Consider the following 23868-nt stretch of genomic DNA (forward strand, 5'->3'; position numbering starts at 1 on the left):
ACAAAGTTTAGATGGAGCATCTGCAAACTGTCTTGTGGTAGTTCCTGGATCAGAGTCCTGTTGCTTTACTGGTGTTGAATGTGGAACATTAGCCAAAAACTCTACTGCTTCCTGGACCTCCAGCTCAGCGCTACTGTCTGTTGCTGGAGACTCGAAATTTCCATGAGACGGATACTTAGGAGTAAAAAAAAAAAAAACATTTTAGCACGTCTACAGTAATAGGAAGATATTAGTGATAATCATTCACACGTTATGAAACGCATTGACGAGAAAAAAAAAAAAAACGTCAATGCATCTAACATAGTAAAAAAAAAAAAAAAAAAACATACATACCTCTGTTTGCTGTAAAAACGTATTGGGCACAGCCGACTCTTTCAGATAACGGCGATGTCCTTGCTGGGAGGGTTTGAAATCATCCTCGAAAAAATTATCACTGCACACTCTCTTACATATTAGCATGTTCAGGTGTGTTGATATCCAAGTGCAGCGCGAGCAACCACAGTTTCAATCGCTCAGGATTGTGTGTAGGAAATTTATGAAAAGTAAAAAATGTCTGTCCTGACGAAAATGTTCTTTTAGGCCTTTTAATATTAAAACACCCAGGATACGCACACGAAACGGGCCATTACAGTCCATTACATGGGGGAAAATCCTGGAATGTTTTAATCAAAAACCTTAATTTCTTTTCGACTGAAGAAAGAAAGACATGGACATCTTGGATGACATGGGGGTGAGTAAATTATCAGCAAAAGTTTTTTTTAAAAGTGAACTTCTCCTTTAATCCCCCTTTCATCCTTCTGCAGTAACACTGCTTCAGCCCCAACCATGCTGGCATCCACCTCCAGATGAAATTCATGATCCCATCGAGGAGCCACTAGAACCGGAGCATTTGAGAATAGAGCTTTAACCCTCTCAAAAGACTGCTGGCATACCAGAGACCACACATACTTGGCTTTTCCTCTCAGAACATCCGTTAAAGGTGCGACCACTGTAGAGAAATTCTTACAGAAACACCTATAGTAGCCCACCATACCGAGAAATCTCATAAGCTCCTTCTTTGTCGTTGGTGATGGAAAGCCATCAATTGCACACACTTTAGCACGGAATGGTCTCACTTAGCCCTGACATACAACACGACCCAAAAAGACCACCGTGGCTTTAGCAAATTCACATTTTGCCATATTAACTATTAACCTAGCTTGAGCTTGACACACAAACAAAGCTTTAACACGGTCCAGATGCTGTTCCCAGCAATCTGCATATACCACCACATCATCCAAATACACTGCACATCCTTCCAGGTCATTCACCACCAAGTTCATTAGGCGCTGGAAAGTTGATGGTGCATTTGTCAAACCAAAAGGCATGACATTATAAGAGTACAGCCCACCTGGTGTAATAAAAGACACAATCTCCTTTGCCCCTTCTGTCAGTGTCACCTGCCAGTAACCTTTAAGTAAATCCAGCTTAGTCACGAACTTTGCCCCCCCCCACTTGATCAACACCTTTCTCCATACGAGGTAAAGGGAAGGAGTCCTGCTTAGTGACCGCATTCACTTTACGAAAATCTGTACAAAACCGAGATGTAATGTAATGTAATGTAATCTGACTTTGGGACCAAGAGACTGGGTGACGCCCAACTAGAGTCAGAGGGAACTGCTATCTTATTCTGAACCATGTACTTAAAGGGAGGTGAAATGCTCATTTTCACTCAATATCCTGTTAATCTTGAGTACCTATAGAGTAGTACTGCATCCTTCATAACTCCAGAAAGTCTTTAGTTTTATTATATTTATAAGAGAAAGATAGTCTATACCGTTTTTTTCCCGGAAAAAACACGAGCGGCTGGAGGCGTGACGTGTGGGCGGAGCTAAAGAATCACGAGCGCGAGTAGGCTTCTGCGTTGAGAGCATCTGGAAACTGTGACATTACCGTGAGGAAAAAACCATCATCCAAAACAAACCATGGCTAACAGTCTATAACCGTATATTTATGATCCAGAATCAGATCCAGAGGCTGAAATTGAACAAGAACAGCAGCAGCAACGACTACAGCAGGACGTCTCTATGTAGTATCTATTGAAACTGTAATATATTTGCTTAGCGGTTTTGGAAAAGTTCCACTTTATGTCGTCTTTTTTTTTTTTTAAGGTGTACATGAGGAAAGTGCAGTTTGATGCCAATATCGCATGTTGTTTACTTGATGTGCTTACGCGCCGATAGCTAAGTTAACAACACAGAGATATTTGAAGCAGTTTTACTCACCGCCTGCGGTTCCAACACACGACCGTGACCCTTTTTCATTGGGACTGCATTATCCTTAAGAAATAAACTATATGCAAATCCGGCAGCAAACTGGACCTTTTTTTTTGGTAATCTGTGCAGGGTTGTCTTGCCCTGGCAACCAAAAACACACTTCTTTTGTGACATTTCGCTCTCTCGCTCTGATCAGTGAATGTCTCTGCTCTGCTCTGCTCTACGGGAGCATGCGCTCTTCCGGGAGAAGTGCCCTTAGGACCCATATAAGGAAATTCCGCCCCATCTAACGTCACACAGACCCATACTCGAAAAAAAAACTTTCAGAATCTTGTGACAAACCGGAAGGAGTATTTTTGGAACAAAAATACTCCTTCAAACGTACAACTTAATTTTTTAAACTTTGTCCATGTTTAGCATGGTAATCCAACTCTTTAAAAGTGTAAAAAACTCAGTATGCATGAAATAGCATTTCACCCCCCCTTTAATCTCAGCGTCCAAGTTTTTACACTTCTCTGGGTGAACACGGTAAAATCTTTGTCTAATTGGCTTTGCCTCCCCCACATCTATATCATGCTTTAATAGCATTGTACATTATGGCAAATCTCCAAATAGGCCAGGAAAACTTCTTATTAGCCTAACCAACTGTGTCTGCTGACATGACTCTAGATGACCCAAAACGCTTTCCAATTTTTCCAAAGCTTCCTTATTTTTCAGCCGACCAGACATCATGACCTCATCAGGCTCTGCTACATCCTCCACCTCCCCTACAACAGAGGAAGAGGACCTAGCCAAACAAACAGGATGAGTTTTGGACTGGCATTTTTTCCTTGTAGGTGTAGCAGCATTTCCCAATAGGGGGTTCGCTGCATTATTGTTTTATTGTGGAGGTACAGCGGCTAGAGCTTCCCATTTCCCTATTCCTTATGTCAGATCGAGAGCATTTCTGTGGTTTTAGAAGGGTTGCCAGCTTGCAACCTTTACCGAACCATCGGTTTATAAATGCATGAAACGCTGCTACACCTACAAGGAAAAAACGCCAGTCCAAAACTTACAACTGCACTTTGACAAATCGTCACTTACCTTCATAAGCCTCTAAAAACAGCCACACATGCCCAAATACTCCCGCTCTAGTACGCCAACAAACAACTGAATCCAAACTAATCAAACAGGCACGTCTCAAAGAGCGCAACAACTAACCATATAAGCACAATGACGTCAAGGGAATTGCTCCGTAACTGCCAAACATCAAGACGCACAGAAAACGAGCTACACTCGCTCTCATGTGCCCCACAAGCGTCCATAAACAAATTACTAAATCAAATCACAACGCGCACAAAAACCAAATCAAATAACTAACAACAAAATGCGCAAATCCAAATGGACGAGCCCCCACTTTGTTACTACTAACTCAGACATTAATGGGAAAAGACCCGTAATAGCAGCAGTACTTGTTCCAGTTACCGCAGACATCTCGAGTGACGACTCCATCCTGAACTGTTGGGTGTCCAGCAGGGATCCACAGGGGAATGGGTGCTACATCTTTAGGCTTCAGCACATGTGTTTGGGATGTGAGCACTCACACCGTTAATGAAGAGACGATACCAGCCGCTCCAGGTGACATACTGGTCACACTTTAAGACTAATTTATATTATATAAGTGGTGCACAGCAAAATCCCCAGTGTTAATTTAACACTCTTGAGTGTGGACTCATATAAACACTAAAGCAGTGTTAAAAGTAACACTGAAGCAGAGTTGAAGTTAATGAGATAATTAAGAAGTTAATTGAGTTATGATTGAGCATTATTGAAGACACCTGATGTAAACAAGCAGAATCACCAAACGAGAAAATCACAATTTGTGTATCACCATTATAGTGGTCAATGTTTGCTTTAGTTGGGATCTTGACCCTTCAGTTATTATCTTTAGATTTTATGTGGCTGTGGTGACTGAATTATATCATACAGACAGACCACAGCAAAGGCAATCATGTGTGTCATTGATTGTGATTTGAGCTATTTGTTATAGAGTGACCTGAATGCCTGAGTTTAAGTTTCTTTACTGCATACATAAATTAAGGGAAAAAGAAAAGTAAGCAACCCAGAATTTCTGACACAGTATGACATGTTTTTAATAGTTAGTTCTACGTAAAAAAAAAAAAAAAAAGTAATCTTTTGTTTTGACACACAGACATCAGGAATCAGCATGAGCATCACAACAACGGTGACCATCAAAAAAGCATGTTGTAGCCAATAAAAACTCATCCATGGCTCCCAGCATGCATTGCGGCATGAATAAATTATGAGCTGAACTGTCTTTTTAACTTTTTATTCTAAATATATTTTATTTTTGCTGTTTTTATGTTCATTTTGTATCTAGTTTTGTGATGTTCAGAGTTGGTCTGTTTATCTGAATATGTTGTTTGTCACCGTTGTTGAGATTCATACGTTGATTCTTGTTATCTGTGTGTGCCTAAAATTAGAATTCTTTAATAAAAAAAAATCAGAATCACTTGCAAGAGATACCTACAAAATGTATAGAAAATATAGATTTTTTCATTGTGGAATCAAAGCTGTGACAATCAATAATGGAAGTTTTACTTTGAGAAAAGACTGTAAATGAGTTCAGTGAATCATGTCAAACAACGATTACATTAAAACATAATCATCAACACGCGATGATTTTTGCTCTTGGTTTGACAAACAAACTTTAAAAGTAAAAAGTTACAAGCCAAGATCCCAGCTAAAGCAAACACTGAACACTATAATGGTGATACACAAATTGTGATTTTTCTCGTTTGTGATTCTGCTTGTTAACATCAGGTGTCTTCAATAATGCTTAATCATAACTCAATTAACTTCTTAATTATCTCATTAACTTCAACTCTGCTTCAGTGTTACTTTTAACACTGCTTCAGTGTTTATATGAGTCCACACTCAGAGTGTTAAATTAACACTGGGGATTTTGCTGTGTGGCTCTCCATGATTCATTCAGCTCAGTGTAGTTGTCGCATGGGTCAGACAGATTAACTGTATAATAATAATAATAATAATAATAATAATAATAATAATAATAATAATAATAATAATAATAATAATAATTTCATAACTTAAAAAAAAACTTATAACATTTTTCTAAAAACAGTTCAGCTGAAGACTTTTATATCTCTTTTTATTTAGCATTAGCAAAATATTAACACCATAAAAGGTAGGCAGAACTACAAATCTTCAGTTATACAAATGAACATTACTAGCAGCCGTTAACATATAGTAGTCAATCCTTCAGAAAAAAAGACAGTATTAATAGAATCACCAGAAACATGATTTACCAAGATTTAAAATCTAATACAGGTCCAACTCCAGTTCTCTAAGAACAGAAGCAATACAAAACTTGCTATCACAATTGTTCAGTTCAATTTAAAGTTCCAAACACATCAAGTCAAAATTTCAGCCAACATATCAAGACTGTGCAATATAATGCCTGTTGTAGCTATCTCTGTTGTGCTAAGTGAATGCTAAGAAATTTGAAAAATAACAAGTAAAAATAAATAAATGAATCAATTAATCGGCACAGTGAAATTAAAGTCAACTGGCCTAACAAACTGAAATTGAAATCTGAAGACCAAACACTTTCATATGCTTTCACAAACATGCAAATCAAACAGCATCATTTAAATGTAATACATCTGTATGCCAACACAATCCTGTTTGGAAGAGGTTAATTTCCTTCCAAACAGGATTGTGTTGGCATACAGAGGTTTGTGAGATTGATCAACACACATGAAGCAATGTGAAGAAGAAGAAAAAAAAAACATTTATACTTAGACATCATGAAGATATGATAGTCAGTGCTCTTATAAGACATGTCATAACATAAAATAAAACAACAAATTAAACAGTATATTTTGAATCTAATGAACATTCATCATGTAAAAGCAGTTCATAAGGACACTGTAAACTAGTCTTAACATGCCAATCATGATAAGAAAAAACTTTTTTATGAAGAGAGGAAGCCATTTTGACTGTCTGGTGTATTCCTCTTTTTATCTAGAAGCCAGACCAGAGGAGAAGATTCCTTTAAAGTTCAAAGGGGGAAAAACACATTTTCCGCCGATTAATGATATCTGTTTGTATCTTCTGTTTCAAACATGCATAGACCATTCCTTTGAATTTACGAATTTACAAGTGAGGAAAGTTTTAAAAATTCATGGGTTAAAATTATTGAAAAGTTGATATAAGGATATTTATTTTTATGGTGGGTAATTAAATTCAGAATAAAAATAATAATAAAATCAGAGTTCACTACAAACTTTGGTGTAGATTATTATTTTTTTTTAAATAAATTTAAAAGGAATCATCAAGAAAAACACTGATTAATGCATGAGATTTTGAAGCAGGAAGACTCTCTAACTTTTTTATTCTCAAGAGTAACTGTAGAGTGCATTGATAATGTAAGGGTAGTCAGTTTCATTTCAGTTTCAACCAGTTGTCATAATTTGTACTTTTTTAAAATCATAAAAAGGTTTAAGAGCCTTGACCTTGTCAGAGAATGAATCTAATTACTCAACTGAAACTACACACATATCACACATGATCATGCAGTTTGTTTAATTTACAGAGACTGATGAAAAGTGTTATAAGCAGAACTAAATTACCTGATTTGAGCTGAAATACAGCAATCCTCACTGACACAAATTAGACAATATTGCATGTTTACATGTTTACAGAGATGTTTAATTTGTTAATCATCCTGATAAGTAACCCACACATTTAAATTCATATACAAATGTATAAATGAAAATAGCTCACAGGTCACAGAGTATTTAAAAAAAACCTTCTACACAATGCCTTGTGTGTTATTCTCATTTTTAACCCACACTGGCAGCTGATAATAATTGATCATTAGGTTTTGTCTCAGCTCATAAACGATAGTCACAACATTATTTGCTTAACTTTCTCAATAAGATGGATATTTTAAGTCTGATGCATGCTTCAAACCTTGATTATTGACTCATGTTGTAAAATTAATGGAATTTGTTGCAGTTAAAATTCTAAGAGTTATGAAAGTGAAAGTGAAAGTGAAAGTGACAGTGACGTGACATTCAGCCAAGTATGGTGACCCATACTCAGAATTTGTGCTCTGCATTTAACCCATCCGAAGTGCACACACACAGAGCAGTGAACACACACACACACTGTGAACACACACCCGGAGCAGTGGGCAGCCATTTATGCTGCGGCACCCGGGGAGCAGTTGGGGGTTCGATGCTTTGCTCAAGGGCACCTAAGTCGTGGTATTGAAGTTATGTTGATGTTAAATACAGAACTGCTGTGGAGGATGGCCTGATCATTTCATATTTCAAAGTAGAGGATTTCTCTCAATTCATCAAATCAGAGTCATCTATGATGGTGTTTGTTTTTTGTTTTGTTTTGTTTTCATGCTGAATTATAATAATCATATTATTGTTTATTATTTTAAGATATTTTGTAACAAACATTTTAATGATACAGGGAAAAAAAGAACGTAACCTAAAAAATAGTCAAATGCAATCTACTCATTCACAAGTAGTTGCAAAATATGTTGCATTTTATAGTTTTAAATATATCACAATACCTTTAAAATCTGCAGACCTCCCTCTTGAAAATACATTTTGCATTTATATGGCATATGTTGTATTAGGCAGATTAGAATTTTAGGTAATATAGTCTAAAAGAGGTCCATGTAGAGGAAACATTTTAGTTATTTATTAAGATAGCAGTAATTTGAAAAGTTGGATTATTTCCAGGGATCTGTAAAACATAATTGTTAACCCTTCACCAAGAAAATCTGAATAAATGAATAGCATGTTTTTCTATAATTTACAGGAAGGAACAGCAACTATGAGATTTAATATCCAAAATCATTGATTCTGTTATATATAATAGCATGTATCACATTGGCTCTTGTGCAGTATGTTTTACACTAAGAACATGGTTCTGTAGTCCTCACTGTTGTTTGCGTCCACTGCAAAGACATCTGAAGAACTTCCTGTACTGCTGCCTGACCTGAACAAGAATTAGACGAGAGGATATGAGTGACTTCATGAGATCAGTTTAATTAACCTCTGAACTAATGAACTGAGACCAAAAGAAGGTAAGGCAATGTGTTTGAAGAAAACTAGCTGTCTGTTTGTCTGTCTATTATTTTTACCTTGAATCTGGCATTAATCTGGCAGATCTATTCTGGAATGAAACAAACACCACAGTGTTGCTCTGAGAAACACAAAAGTTCTGCTGTGGTTTTGTCTGGAACCATTTTCATTGTTGAAATAGCAAAAACAGACAATATTGTGTCTAAAATGTATGACACTTTAAATTATTATTATAATTTTTTTTTTTTTTTTCAATTTAGCTTTTCAATATCACATTTGAATTTATGTTGATATTTGGGGAAACTGTCTGTCTTTGACCAGCAATGAAAAACAATCCATTGGGCAGCACTTTCAGAGGGACCTGTCCAGTCAAACGACAGTCATAAAGCTGTTGGTGAAAGTGCTAAGCAATGGTTGGACATTACCATTTGTGCAATGGAGGGGGACTTCAGCATTTTTGTCTGATTCATTGTGACTCAAATGGCTCAAAAACTCACATTAAGAATTATAACAACAGCGACAACAAAATTTTGATTTATATCTACACAGCAAAATCCCCAGTGTTAATTTAACACTCTGAGTGTGGACTCATATAAACACTGAAGCAGTGTTAAAAGTAACACTGAAGCAGAGTTGAAGTTAATGAGATAATTAAGAAGTTAATTGAGTTATGATTGACCATTATTGAAGACACCTGATGTTAACAAGCAGAATCACCAAACGAGAAAATCACAATTTGTGTGTGACCATTATAGTGATCAGTGTTTGCTTTAGTTGTGATCTAGGCTTGTGAACGAGTTTTAAGTTTAGGCAAACACAGATAAGAAGAATTAGCATATGAATCTCAACACTGGTAACAAACAGCATATTCAGATAAACAGATCTACTCTGAACATCACAAAACTACGTAGATACTAAAAGTTTCACATAAAAACAGCAAAAATAAAATATAGTTAGAATGAAAAGTTAAAAAGACAGTTCAGCTCATAATTTATTCATGCCGCAATGCATGATGGGAGCCAGAGATGAGTTTTTATCGGCTACAACATGATTTTTTGATGGTCACCGTTGTTGTGATGCTCACACTCATTTTTGATGTCTGCGTGTCCAAACTAAAGAACTCTTTCTTTATGTAGAACTAGCTTTTAAAAACATATCATTATGGCAAAAACACTGGATCACTTTTTTATCAACCTAATTAATGTACACAGTAAAGAAACCTGAACTCGGGTCATTCAGGTCAATCCATGACAATCAGTCCAAACCACAATCAAATCCATAAGATTGCCTTCGCTGTGGTCTGTCTGTATGTTATAAACTCAGTTACCACAACCCCACAAAATCTAAAGTTAATAACTGAAGGGTCAAGATCCCAACTAAAGTAAACACTAGTGATCGACCGATGTATCGGTTTACCGATATTTTTCCCGATATTTAAGCATTTTTCCATAATCGGGTATCGGTTTTGTAATATCGGATTCGCCGATTTACGGCGCCATCTTGTGGCCGTTTTGAGATTTCCGCCATTGCAGCCCGGGCGTCTGAGGTGATCAGTCAACAACAACTCAGTGCACAGGTAAAGTATATGTTCTACTTGGTTTGCTTTAATTAATCAACTTTATTTAACATAACAGACATGCACAAATGAGATCTGAGACATAAATTCCTGATATAGTTAATTTATGCAGCTTGTTTCTAAACAATTGAGACGAACTCATCGAGTTACGTAGTGTTCGTCATGTCCTGCTCCAATAAAGACGTATCTTTAAATGAATTAAATAAAACAGACATGAATAAGTGCATGTTGAAAATAAATTTATTATGTGTTTTATGTTCTGTCGCTGTTATTCTGTTGTACTGCGGAGCTTCTGTCACGAAAACAAATTCCTCGTACGCTATGTGTAAACATACCTGGCAATAAAGCTCATTCTGATTCTGATTCTGAAAAGCGTTGAATTTAATTCTCTATCTGTTGTATTTGCTCACCATTAGTCTAGAAGAGAAAGTTCGTTCATATTGCTTAGCAACTGACGGATGATCTGGAGGCTTAAGCACGGCCACTGAATGAAACTTTTGACAAGATTATCTTGTTTAAACACCCTAGATTATATTTTAATTTACTACATAACAATTATTTCGCTAATACACATATAAATATAGCCTACCGCTTTGTGGAAATTAATTATTTATTATCTCCATGCGCGATCGCGGTTGATTAAGTTATAATCAAACAGCACTTTGTCAGTTGGCATTTCATGATTAAACATTAGATTAAATTTAGATCATAAAATGCCAACTGACAAGTGCTGTTTAACTTTATATAGTCTCGGGAAAAAAAGTTCGTTCATATTGCTCAGCACCTGGGTTGATGATCAGGAAGCCTCAAGCAATGCCACTGAATGAAACTTTTGACAAGATTATCTTGTTTAAACACACTAGATTATATTATCATTTACTACATAACAATTATTTCGCTAATACACATATACATATACCGCTTTGTGGAAATTAATTATTTATTATCTCCATGCGCGATCGCGGTTGATTAAATTATAGTCAAACAGCACTTTGTCAGTTGGCATTTCATGATCTAACGTTAGATTGAATCTAGATCATAAAATGCCAACTGACAAGTGCTGTTTAATTTTATATAGTCTCGGGATAAAAGTTCGTTCATATTGCTCAGCACCTGACTGGGTTGATGATCAGGAAGCCTCATGCACGGCCACTGCATGACATTTTTGAAGGAAGCAGGCTTACAGGGCAGAATGCTGAAAGACTCTGTTTTCACAGTTTTCTACACTAAAACCTAGTTCTGCTTAACTGGGAGTATTAAGTTACACTACTAAATAGCTATGCACTCCTAAATAGCCCTCCCGCCCCCACCAATATGTTAGAATCATTTTTGTGCTTTATTTTTTTACCCGTTTTTATTTTTTTACCTCATCAAAGCTTTTATTTTAAAACAAAGACACTTGCACTTGCACAGTGCACTTAAATTTTTTGGACTCAGACCCCTCTATTTATTTGTGTATAAATATAAAGTTTTTTTTGTATGCAAGGAGTGATTGTTATAAATAAAATGTTTTTTTTTTCAGCTCATTTGTGTTGTAATAATTGTCAGAAACAGAAGTATAACAGTAAATAAATATCGGTTCTGCATATCGGTTATCGGGTACATAAACATGCAAATAATCGGTATCGGTATCGGTTATAAAAAATCAATATCGGTCGATCACTAGTAAACACTGACCACTATAATGGTGATACACAAATTGTGATTTTCTCATTTGGTGATTCTGCTTGTTAAAATCAGGTGTCTTCAATAATGGTCAATCATAACTCAATTAACTTCTTAATTATTTCATTAATTTCAACTCTGCTTCAGTGTTACTTTTAACACTGCTTTAGTGTTTATATGTGTCCACACTCAGAGTGTTAAATTAACACTGGGGGTTTTGCTGTGTAATTTACATAGGGCACGATTTCAGAAAAACGTCACGACTGGCAGCACACTTCAATGAAAAGTAATGGATTGGTACACTTGCATACCTTTCTGACATGTTCAACCTGCTCAATGAACCTAATTTGTAACTGCTGGGGAGAATGACAACAAATTGGCAGACAAAGTATCTGCATTCAAAGCCAAGTTGCAATTGAGTGGACAGCAAGTGTCAAAGGGCACATTTGACATTTCCAACATTTTCTGGACATTTGGGAAATTCAATTCAATTTACTTTTATTGTCATTGTCATTCAAGATCAACAACGAAATTGCATTGGAGCATACAACAACAACACTACATGATATATTAAAGTGCACTAACACCAGTGCAGATCCCCTCCAAGTATTAGATAATAAAAAATAATAATTACCCCCTATGTAAACATGGCACATCAAAAGTATGTAGTTGTTAGAACACTGAACCAGTGACATTAGCTCTTGATAACAAGATACTTTACAAAAACGAAGGGTATGGTCACAGTTGGAATTGATGTAGTTATTGCAAAGTCTAATAGTGACAAAGGGCATGGTTTAGCGGCCTTACTGCATAAGGATACAGGCTGTTAGCCAGTCTGGTTTTACTGGCACCAATTGACCTGTACCTTCTGCCTGAGGGCAGCAGGTGGAATAGGTGATAGGCCGGATGATACCGGACCCACAGAATGTTCTGTACTCTCTTCAGACAATGTGTGTCATAAATGGCGCTGATCTCTGGGAGAATGGTCCTAATGATTCTACCCGCTGTTTTTACCACATGTTGGTGTGCCTGCTGATGGTCCTTAGTGCAGCTAGAGTACCACACCAATAAACTATATGTCAAAACACTGTTGATAGCGCAATTGTAGAAATTGACCATCAGCTGTTTTGGAATCCTAGTGTTCCTCAGTTTCCTCAAACAGTAGAGGCGTTGCTGATCCTTTCCTGTCACTGCATTGATCTTAGTTCCCCAGGACAGGTCCTCAGTCATAGATACACCCAAAAATTTGAAGTGTGGCACCCTCTCTACCACCTCATTGTCAATAAAGAGAGGATTGTGATTGGGTCTGCTTTTGCGGAAGTCCACAATGATCTCCTTAGTCTTTTTGATATTCAAAGAGAGGTTATTACTGACACACCATGACACAAGATGTTGCACTTCAGTCCTGTAGTCCACCTCATTGTTATTATTGATGAGTCCGAGCAATGTTGTATCGTCGGTAAATTTAACAATGAGATTGGAGCAAAAAGAAACAGAGCAGTCATGTGTGAATAGAGAGTATAGCAAAGGGCTAAGCACTCACCCCTGGGGGAGCCCGGTATTAATTAAAAGGGTGGAGGACAAGTGCTTGCCTACCCTAACCCTCTGTGTTCGGTTTGTCAAAAAGTACACAATCCAGTTGCACAGCGAGTTGTTTATGCCAAGATGGTACAGTTTGGCTCTGAGTTTAAGTGGCCTAATTGTATTAAAGGCAGAGCTAAAGTTGACAAAGAGGAGACTCGCATAGTTGTTCTTGTGCTCAAGATGTACTAATAACGTGTGGAGCACGGTGGCGATGGCGTCCTCAGTCGACCGGTTCTGTCTGTATGCAAATTGGTGTGGGTCAAGTGATGGTAGTATTGCACTCTTAATTTAATTGGTGACCAGCCTCTCAAGGCACTTAGCAGGAATGGAGGTGAGTGCCACCGGTCTATAATCATTCAGATTATTGAAAGACTGGCAAGGTGGTTTTTTTCTGCGCTCACAGCAACAAAAACAAAGGTACATCTGCAACACACATCGAGCCTCACTGTCACCCATCCCTCCTCATTGGGATCATATCATTGAAGGGAAACAAGCCCAGTGCTCCCATTGATAATTATGGTGTGTTTAATTATAATACTTTGTTTTAGTCTGTTGTTGATTGCAGTTAATATAGAGTTGTAATTAGATGATTTCACGTAACCACGTAATGTGATGTAACTCCACCCACCCCCACCCCAAAGATGCCCATTGTCATGGTCTTTCGACCAAAGATAGCCTACAATCATTTTCTGGCAGTGTCAGAAATTCAGAATGATCAGCGTACTGTGTGTTTGCTGCTACAATGCACGTTTACTTAGCAGCCAATAAAAATGCGACATCAAATCAATGCGACATGCTTGAAACATTAAAGTTACGTTCAACGTACGTACAACAAAGTTACGTCCAGTGGACGTCATTTTTTTATGTCTTTGCTGACGTTGAAAAGACGTCCACTGAGGAGCCAGAATGAAAGTTTTTATTATGTCTTTTTTTGACATCTTCTGTACTTCTGATTTAGACATTCACAAACCTCCTTACAAGGTTAAAAACTAGTTAAAACATGGACAGTGGACATATTTTCAACATCATTAAAGGTTCATTTAGGCATAACTTATACTGTTTCTGGACCAAATCAACACTTTTTAGGATTTTGACTCCATATGTTTGATCCTCCTCTGCTGAGATCTTCAGATATTTAATGTCTTTGATTTGCAGTTGATTTTACCACATGCTCAATAGTCGTTTATTTCATTATTTCATAAAGATTATTTTATTTTCTTGATTTTAAGACAAACACAGTGTCTGGAAATTACATTGAAATAACATGAATCTATTGCATCCTGAGAGTGTTGATTTGGTCCAGAAACAGTATAAGTTATGCCTAAATGAACCATAAATGATGTTGAAAATATTTCTACTGACCACTTTTGAACTAGTTTTTAACCTTGTAAGGAGGTTCCCTGAACGTCTAAATCGGACGTACAGAAGACGTCAAAAAAAGACGTCATAAAAACTTTCATTCTGGCTCCTCAGTGGATGTCTTTTCAACATCAGCAAAGACATAAAAAGACATCCACTGGACGTAACTTTGCCCAGTGGGGAGCTTGATGGAGTTTATAAGGAGCAAAAGAAGCAGGTAATGATGAAAATTTTGCCTGACCTCATTATTTAAGACACAATGGATCAGGAAGATGAAGGTTCCCTGCTGGGAGTTCAAGATCAGGAAGAGGATTTCCAGCACCTTACTGCCATTAGTGAAGAAACCCAGAATCCAGGAGCAACCAAGAATCACACACTGAGCCAGTGTTTTAAACACCATGATCCTGCAGAGTAACATAGAAAGAAATACTTCAATAGTCTTCATTGTAACGTGTTACTTTATTAAAAGTGGTAGAATTAATTATAATGCATAATACTTTGTTTGTTTCATCTGTGAAACTTCAGCATTTAGACTTCTGAGAGTTGAGCTCAGAGTGAAGATGACTCTGATGAAGAGGATTGTGTTCATCTGCAAAAATAAGAAACATGTTCACTTTAATTATTTTCGCTTCAACAGCCAATGTGAAAAATGTCTGTATCTAGAACTTACTGCTAGTATGACACAAACAGGACCCAGAAAACTCCAGATAAAACCTTTTTCCTTTTTAATCCAGCAGCTGTTGGAAAAGGCATTTCAAAAATCCATATTTATCTTAATCATTTGAAATACATAAAATTGTATCTATCAGAGAGCAGCATTGTTTCAAAAGATCAGTGAGTTGTCAGTCCAACTAACAGTCTTTATTTAATCTACTCAATTTTTAAACATCCTGACTCACTCTTTGCTGCCGTAGCCTTCAGGAACCAGACCGACAGACACACACACCACAACCAGAGCAACCAGATATCCAATCACACACAGGAATCCACTGTTAAGAACCTCCCTCTTTTTGGAGCTGATCTGTGATAGGTTCTTTACACAGATGAAGAGCAGGAAAGCTTCAATGAACATCCACACAAAGCCGGAGAGAAAGAGGAAGTGCAGAAGTCCTGAGATCACGGTACACAACACCTGGAGACCATGAGAGATGGTTATGATGATTCTCAGTGAGTCTGTGCTGAGCTGTAGGGCTCCATCATTCTCACCTGCAGAGGCTGTATGAGGCTCAGGAACCGCTGTGTGAGCAGAAACAGAAGGTGAGCCAACAGAAGACTGATGCAGATGTTGATTCGAGCCACATTATTCACTCCAGGACTCCACTGACAGAGGGCAAAGGTCAAAAGGGCCAAAGTGAAGAACACCAGCCCCACGGTCACACACACCAAATTCAACAGCTCCATTAGTGAGTCGCTCTGAGAAAACATGTGAGAGAACATGAGTACCAAATCTGTGCTGTTCTTCAGTGTAAACTAGAAATGTTCTGTACCTCTGACTGACGGCTGGTTTGCATGATGAGAGCGAATGTGGACAGATGATCACAGGAACACACAGTGTGGCTGCTGTTGGACTTTAAAGCAGAACAACCATCTACAATCCACTCGCTGATATTCCAGTACACACAGAAAAGAGAACCGTTGGGATCAAACTCCTGCAGAAAGATGAAGAAAGTATCAGAACATTGAATATTAGATTTTTTTAGATGTTCATCAGTGCTCTGATAAAACAAAAGCATGTTTCAGTCTCTCACTCTGATGTGTTTGAGGGTGAAGTTGACTGGTTTAGTTAGCTTAGTGTTGGTAGTTTTGGGAAGAGTAGCTGAGATCACAGTGGACATCATGGTTTTATTTGTGTCACTGGATGTGTTGAAGAAGTCTGGCTTCAATAGATTCTCCATTGTGTTGTAGCTCATGAAAGCCACAGCAGCTGATCCTATGTGACAGAGACAGAAATGTAATACTATATTAAAACAACAAAAACAAAAAATAAAGTATTTGTGATGTGTGCTGACAAAATGAGCTTGGAATGCACACTTGCTAATTTTAAGCTACAGGCTCAGGGTACAAGCAAACATAACCTGTTATGTCTTAAATGAACGATAGGGGAACTGTTAGGGAAAATCATCTGATGTGTGTAATATTATATTAGCTCTGTGCTTTACTGTTGGTTTTAATATATCGGCCGTCTGTCTCAAAGTTAATCTAACAATAAAAGAAAACGGAATCAATCGCTCCTCTTGATTGTAGTTTTAATCATTTCTTTTTAATGAACAGTCTAAAGGGATTTTTACATGTGATTATTTGTTTTTCTTGAATGCTTTTGTTTATATCTAAAATGAAAAAGGTAATGCATTGTTTCATTCTTATATCTATTCTACAGTTTTTTTGTATCTGTTCTTATTTATAATAACAAAGATGAAATAAAAAAACTGTATTGTGATTATTAATATAGTAATTATTATTAAGAAAAGAACAGGAGGAAAAGATGCAACATTGCTCTTTGATTTTGCTTTGGAAACTTCAGAAAACTTTAACTCCATTTTTCTCAAAATTGACTTTGATGACTTCTATCCACATCAAACAGGTTTATCTCAGTCATTTTTCATCCAACACCAACAAATCATACATCATTCTGAAGGTATTTTAAGGGATAATGTAAACTTAAAGATGACTAATTTTTGACAATTTTGTGATTGTCACTCATTTTGCCAGCATTGGTCACATATATGGTTCTTTTTTAGGAACTCAAGCTGCGTCAATGACACTTTAGGAAACGCTTCCAGCGTCTCTGAATAACATGTGTTATCAGTCCAATGGATGGGCGAAACGTCATAGGCGGGTGACGTCAGAGACCAGGAAACATAAAGCAAGAGCGGTGAAGCCGGCAGTCAGCTTTCTGTTATCAGCAAGCGCTCTGTGTGTGTGTCAGTAGCTATCTGCTTGTGAGTCTTATTTACTGTAGTTTGTCCACTGATAAACTCCATTTGTCGCAGCTCGTGTGTTGTCTGCTAGAGAGTAAATCAGTATCAGCAGTATCAGCTCTCGAGGGAGTTGACGGCTGAGATGCGAGCATTTTGCTTCACACTAAGAAGGCTCTCTTTAAGGAGGGAGCCTTCACTGGCATTTCTCGCGGTGCCTGCCACGCTTTCGCCGAGGTGGAGATGTGGTTGTGCTCGCGGGTTTCGCTTTCGGATCCGCTGGAAAGAATGTAGACGGGCAAGTTTCTATCTTCTTCCTTAACCACCAGATCCGGCGCCCGCTCTCTGGGGTTTGGAAGCCTGCGTTTGCAGTACTTTCTCCCCAGTGAGAGGGCACGACGCACTGCCTGACTTTCTCTGAGAAGTTTGATGTGGAAGGCGTCGATGAGCTCACCAGTTGCACAAGCACCAGTTACACAAGCATATTATGTCTAATATTATAATAAGCAGAATTAATGAAGAGTGGAGCTCGTGCAGTCTGCTCTCAGGGGGCTGATTGTGCTTTTCTCACTGTTAATCACTCCGCTCTCGCCGGGCATGCTCCGAGGAGTGTGTCAGTGCATGCGATCTTGCTGTTGCGGTCAGCTGCTGCTGAGGCATGGCGGCAACCGTGATTGCGGGAATCGCACATGATCTGGCGAATGAGTTGAAGACGGCGCATCCTATCTCTACCCGTGTTCATTAGATCTAGAGCTCGTTCTCGGGGCTTGGAAGCCCGCGCTGCAGTTTCTTTTCCCTCTGAGGCAGAGCTTGCTGCAGCATTCATCTTACTCTGAGGAGATTGGTGTTGTTTGTGTGACTGAGTGGCAAAAAAATAAAAATAGGCATGCTGCCGAGGCAACGCATATATTACATTGTTTCATTTTTATTTGACTTTTTCTATATCAGACAGTGTTGAATTGTCTGGTTGTTGACTACATCTAATTCTGAAGAATACAATGACATATTTATCTCATTATTTGATGTTAGATGTACAGGGGCTCTTGGGATGTAATTTCTTGTGTGAGAACACGTGTTCACCTCTCTTCCTCTGAGGAGGTTGAGGCGGTAAGGGGCTGCTGGGCGGAGCACTCCCAACCGTGTTCCAGCCCCTCGTGCCAGGGGCGTCACTTCTGTACTCCGCAGATGCTAGAGTCAGAGTTGAGCTCAAATGTGTCTCAATGGGTCCTGCACACTGTAGTGAGAGGCCACAGAATCCAGTTCTGGTGGGCCCCAAACAGGCTCTGGTAATGGAACAGAAGTAGACTCTCTCTGAGGATGGAGGCCATCGAGGTGTTCCCTCCTCGGGTTGCAGAGTCCGGGTCCTACAGCCAGTACTTCACTATTCCGAGGAAGGATGAGGTGTTTCTCCTTTTTAATGTGCACTTTTTGAACCACTAAGTCAAGGGACTGAAGTTCAGCACAGTTGCACAGGCCAAATCAAGGTTTCTCCAGTACAGAGAAACGGGGTGTGGGATTTGACCATGATGCAGGCATGTATGTCAACTGTTTGGATCGAATCAATCCTCACTGCACATGCTTCGAGCAATACATTACTTTCTCCCAGACCTAAGAGGTCACCATGTGTTGCTGCGCACCGACAACACAGCAGTGGTCTCTTACATCAAGCACCAAGGAGTTCTGCGCTCACGCGGTTTATACAAACTACCATACCAGATCCTTGTGTGGTCCCAGGGTGAACTCCTCTCGCGGAGAGCAGTCCACATTCCTGGTTATCTTAATATGTGAGCAGACTTCCTGTTGAGGCAGGGGCTGAGGCCTGAGGAATGGTGATGAAGCAAAGTTGGAGAGGTTAACCAGATTCGGGTGGATCTGTTTGCGACTCGAGAGACATTGCACTGTCACCTCTGGCTTCCTGTGACTCATCCAGCTCCACCGGGGCTCCACCATGGTACAGACGTAGCCGAGGCTTCATCTGTACACCCCCCCCCCAATTGTTCTGCTATCAAGAGTTCTGGAGAGAGTGCACCGGGATGGATTGTGCCCGATTACTGTCAGGCTCCTGTCTCCATCTCTTGGTTTAGCTCTGCTCTTCCACACTAGGTAGAGAGTTGGAAGTCTGGCGGCATGGGCATTCTTGTTCCCCAAAGGGTCATCGATGCTGCTCGAGTTCCTGAAGAGGAACATCTTAGGTTACCTTTGTAATCCCGGTTCCTTGAAGGAACGAGATGCTGCATCACAATGCCACACTTCCGGCATCTCTGGCTGGCATTGGCTTCATCCTTTGAGGCTGACTGCCGGCTTTGCCGCTCATGCTTTTATGCTTCCTGGTCTCTGACTTCATCTGCCTATGATGTCTCGCCCATCCATTGGACTGATTGCACACATATTCAGAGAGGTCATGCTGGAGGCTTTCCCCAAAGCGTCATCGACGCAGCGTCTCTTTCCTTCAAGGATCCAGGGTTACATACATAACCTTAGACATTTAGTGGTAATGGCATGTTGTCAATTTTCATGATTTATTTATTTATTTTTAATTGCAATTAAATTTCTCATACTTGTTTCATTGTTGTTCTTGGCGATCCCTATGAGATCGATGTCCACAGAAGAATTTGTTGTGTCGAGTCGAGGGATTTTATCTAAGGTGACCTGAGGTCCAACCATGAAGACTTGACCCTCTGATTAAAAATAAAAAAAGCAGTTATGTGCTATATTAATTTATTTATATATTGTCACATTTCTGTTCTGTTGTGTTTTGGTTTCTCTGCTTCTCTGCTCGGTTCTCTCGTTTGTTTCTATTATTATACGTTTTTTCAGTTAAGTCAAATTCATTCACTGAATTTACAAACAAATAAAAATTAATATTCATAATTGTTGGGTTTTTCCATCTCTGATGTAGTTTGAACGCTGTCTCTTATTTAACTTGCTACATTAATAGTAACATGTACATGAATGTTAGCCAACATAATAATTGTATCTCCTCTTACCTACAGTGGGAAGAACAAAACTGACATTGTCACTTGTGGCTGTCAGCTTCACTAATGTAGAAATTAGTTTCTCACTGGTTTTTAACACACGGTTTCCAAAGGAGGCAAGTTTAACTTGGTTGGCTGATGATGATGGTGATGATGATGGTGATGATGATGACGATGATGATGATGATGTTTCTAAAATGTTCTCTGATGTGTTGAAGGCCATAGACAAAATGTTGGTCACAGTCTAATTCATTGATCAGAAAAATACTGTTACTCTACATGTAAACCTAAAGAATACCAATAAAACACTGCTGCCTGTCAATCATTATAAACCTGACACAGATTAGATAATTTTTTTATCATTTTATATGAACACTTACATCCAAAGGAAGAACTTGAGCTGTAATGTTCTCGATCTGTGCAAAAAGATTATCAAAACATCCTCCAGAGGTCTGACTCTGAAATAACAATTGAGCTTTATATGACAAATCAAACAGGCTCCGTGATATTAATTTTTTTTTTTTTTTTTGCAACATTATTAGCAATCAAAACTGGTTTGTTTATGTGGACTTTCATATTTTAAATATCCACAATGTACATCCTATTTTCTTATGTCTTATATCTCTGGACTGTTATTGAGAAAATCTAATAATCCAGCTCAATAAAAATTCAATTTTAGAAACTTAACTTACGGTGCATCCTTTTTGCAGCGTTATATTTATAACTGCAATGACAGAAATCAACAGGAGGACAATAAAATAAAAAGCTAAGCAAAATGGAAAGATCTTTTTTATTACCACTTTTTAATCTAAAGGCATAACAACTTGTAACAAATAACTTGTGAACAGACATTCATAAAAATAAATAATCTGCAACTGCACATTTAACACTTTCATTCCTCGTCTTTACCTGGAGCCAAAAAAAAAGCTGTTCAATTCTTCAGATCCACAAACATTTAGCCAAAACACAATCAACAGAGGAAACAACAGACTACATTACCAGCGAAGGTCGTTTTTGCTGTGACTGTTGTGTCAGTGCTGATGATTTTAATAACAGCTGAAAAAAATGGATGAATATCAAGTCAACAAACAAACAGTAAGTGAAAGTGACATGGCCAAGTATGGTGACCCATACTCAGAATTCGTGCTCTGCATTTAACCCATCCAAGTGCACACACACACACAACAGTTAGTAGTGGACACACACAAAGCAGTCAGCAACCATTTTTGCTGCAGTGTCTGGGGAGCAGTTGGGGCTTCAGTGCCTTGCCCTAGGAGAGAAAGTGTTGTTTCATTTAGTAAATCTTCTCCTTGGTACACCACTGAGTTAAGGGCTAAGAAGATGAAAAGCAGGCAGCTTGAACGTCAAAATAAGAAATCAGGTTTGACAGTTCATAGGCTTATGTATGACGATCATTTGAGTCAATACGCTGATGCACTCAAAGCAGCAAGAACAAAGTACTACTCATCTATTATTAGTGATGGATGGTGCTGCAAACCAAATAAGATTTTTAAGACTATCAACAGAATTCTTGCACCAATCAAGGCACCAATTTATTCCTCTGTACAGGAGTGTAACAAGTTCTCAGTTTCTTCACAGAAAAAAAAAAATTAAATATCTATAAGTCTATCAATTTGCTACCCTGCTCTGCAGTTCCTGTGATCTTTCCATCTAGCTTTCCCGAAAAGGCATTTTCTAGTTTTAACATAGTCACTAATGATTGTATTCTGAAATTAGTGATGGCAATGTATACAACTACATGTACTCTTGACCCAATCCCAACATCTGTTCTAAAGGGATGTCTCTCGTAAATTTGTCCCCTCATCTTGAACATTGTGAACACCTCCCTCACTACTGGTTCAGTTCTAAAAGCCCTTAAAGTTGCAGCTATTACACCAGTCCTTAAAAAGCCTGGATGGGATAATTCAGATCTATCTAATTACAGACCTACAGTATCTCAAACTTACACTTTCTTGCTAAAGTTTTAAAATGTGTTGTTGTGACATAGCTCCACTCACACTTGTCTTCCAACAAGCTTTTTGAACCTTTTCAGTCTGGGTTTAGAAAGGGACACAGTACAGAGTCAGCCCTGGTTCATGTTATGAATGATCTGCTTATCTCAGCTGACTCTGGAGCCTCCACCATCCTGGTCCTGTTGGATCTTAGTGCTGCATTTGATACAGTGTGCCATTCTATCCTGATAAACAGGCTGGAGAGATGGCTTGGTATCACTGGTACGGTACTTAACTGGTTTAAATCTTACCTTTCTAATCGTACCCAGTTTGTTGTTTTGGGAAACAACAAATCTGAATTTGGACAGGTCTGTCATGGTGTTCCTCACATATCTGTAATGGGTTCTATATTGTTTAGTGTGTATATGCTTCCTTTGGGACAAATTATTAGGAAATATGGTTTGGGGTATCACTTTTATGCAGATGACACGCAAATTTACATCAGCTCCAAGTCTGATCCTATTCTCACCTGAACAGTTCTTTCAGAGTGTGTGCTGGAAATAAAAACATGGATGCACCATAATTTTTTAAAACTGAATTGTTCTAAAACAGGGGTTCTACTCATTGGCACACCAGCGGCTATTCATAAGGGTAGCAATCTTAATTTGATTATGGATGACAGTGTAGTACTTCCATCTGCTCAGGCTCGTAACCTTGGAGTAATTTTTGATACTCATCTGACACTAGACTCTGACGTTAAGATTATTACAAAATCTGCTTTCCATCACCTCAGAAACATTGCAAGAATTAGGCCTTTCCTCACTCCACCTGATGCTGAAAGGCTTATTCATGCATTTGTTACTTCCAGGAGTGAGTACTGCAATGCACTAAATTAATCAAATACCTGCAGTATATCCAGAATTCAGCAGCTCGTATTATCACATATACTCCATCACGTCAGCATGTCACAGGCGTGCTTTATAGTTTGCATTGGCTTCCCGTACAGTCACGTATTGTTTTTAAAACTCTAACATTAACATACAAAGCTATCCATTGAACTGCCCCTTTTTATATATACATGCCTTCTCATTCCCTTCGGTCTGCTGATTCCCTTACTCTTCAACAGCCTCCCTATACACAGTAAAAGCCAGAGTGTTAAATTAACACTGCTCGCAGCATATATGGTCCCACTCTGAAAGAGTGTTAAAGTAACACTGAAGCAGTGTCTATATTAATGAGATAATTATGTGATTAATTAAGTGTTGATTGATCATAAGTGATGAACACTGGATGTTAACAAGCAGAATCACCAAACAAGAAAATCACAATTTGTGTGTCACCATTATAGTGGTCAGTGTTTGCTTTAGTTGTGATCTTGGCTTGTGACATTTTAAATTTAAAATTAGTTTGGCAAGCCAAGAGCAAAAATCACCAGGTTATAATGATTATGTTTTAA

General features: G+C 38.3%; 1 protein-coding gene across 1 annotated transcript; it reads right to left on the reverse strand.

Moving 5' to 3' along the window:
* Positions 1 to 758: 758 nt before the first annotated feature.
* Positions 759 to 22168, reverse strand: LOC113108913 (adhesion G protein-coupled receptor E3-like). Its single transcript, XM_026272336.1, has 18 exons — positions 22102 to 22168; positions 21460 to 21516; positions 21153 to 21184; positions 20841 to 20918; positions 20473 to 20704; positions 20044 to 20163; positions 16319 to 16494; positions 16058 to 16219; positions 15777 to 15983; positions 15470 to 15702; positions 15241 to 15307; positions 15068 to 15159; positions 14812 to 14974; positions 8245 to 8300; positions 2915 to 3042; positions 1506 to 1568; positions 1232 to 1390; positions 759 to 1093 (listed from the first exon to the last, which is right to left on the reverse strand). The coding sequence occupies exons 1-18, from the start codon at positions 22166 to 22168 to the stop codon at positions 759 to 761; spliced, it is 2427 nt and encodes an 808-aa protein (XP_026128121.1).
* Between the last annotated feature and the right edge of the window lie 1700 nt (positions 22169 to 23868).

The sequence above is a fragment of the Carassius auratus genome, chromosome 1, assembly GCF_003368295.1.
Source record: "Carassius auratus strain Wakin chromosome 1, ASM336829v1, whole genome shotgun sequence".
Taxonomy (NCBI): domain Eukaryota; kingdom Metazoa; phylum Chordata; class Actinopteri; order Cypriniformes; family Cyprinidae; genus Carassius; species Carassius auratus.

Excerpts from the sequence above, each read along its gene's own strand:
- LOC113108913 (XM_026272336.1), bottom strand. The coding sequence starts at position 22,168 with ATGTTAAAACTAGAAAATGCCTTTTCGGGAAAGCTAGATGGAAAGATC. Across the intron at positions 21,185-21,459 it reads AGCAAAAACGACCTTCGCTG|TTATAAATATAACGCTGCAA; the intron begins GTAATGTAGTCT and ends CTGTCATTGCAG. Across the intron at positions 15,308-15,469 it reads GAAGGCTACGGCAGCAAAGA|CTGCTGGATTAAAAAGGAAA; the intron begins GTGAGTCAGGAT and ends CTTTTCCAACAG.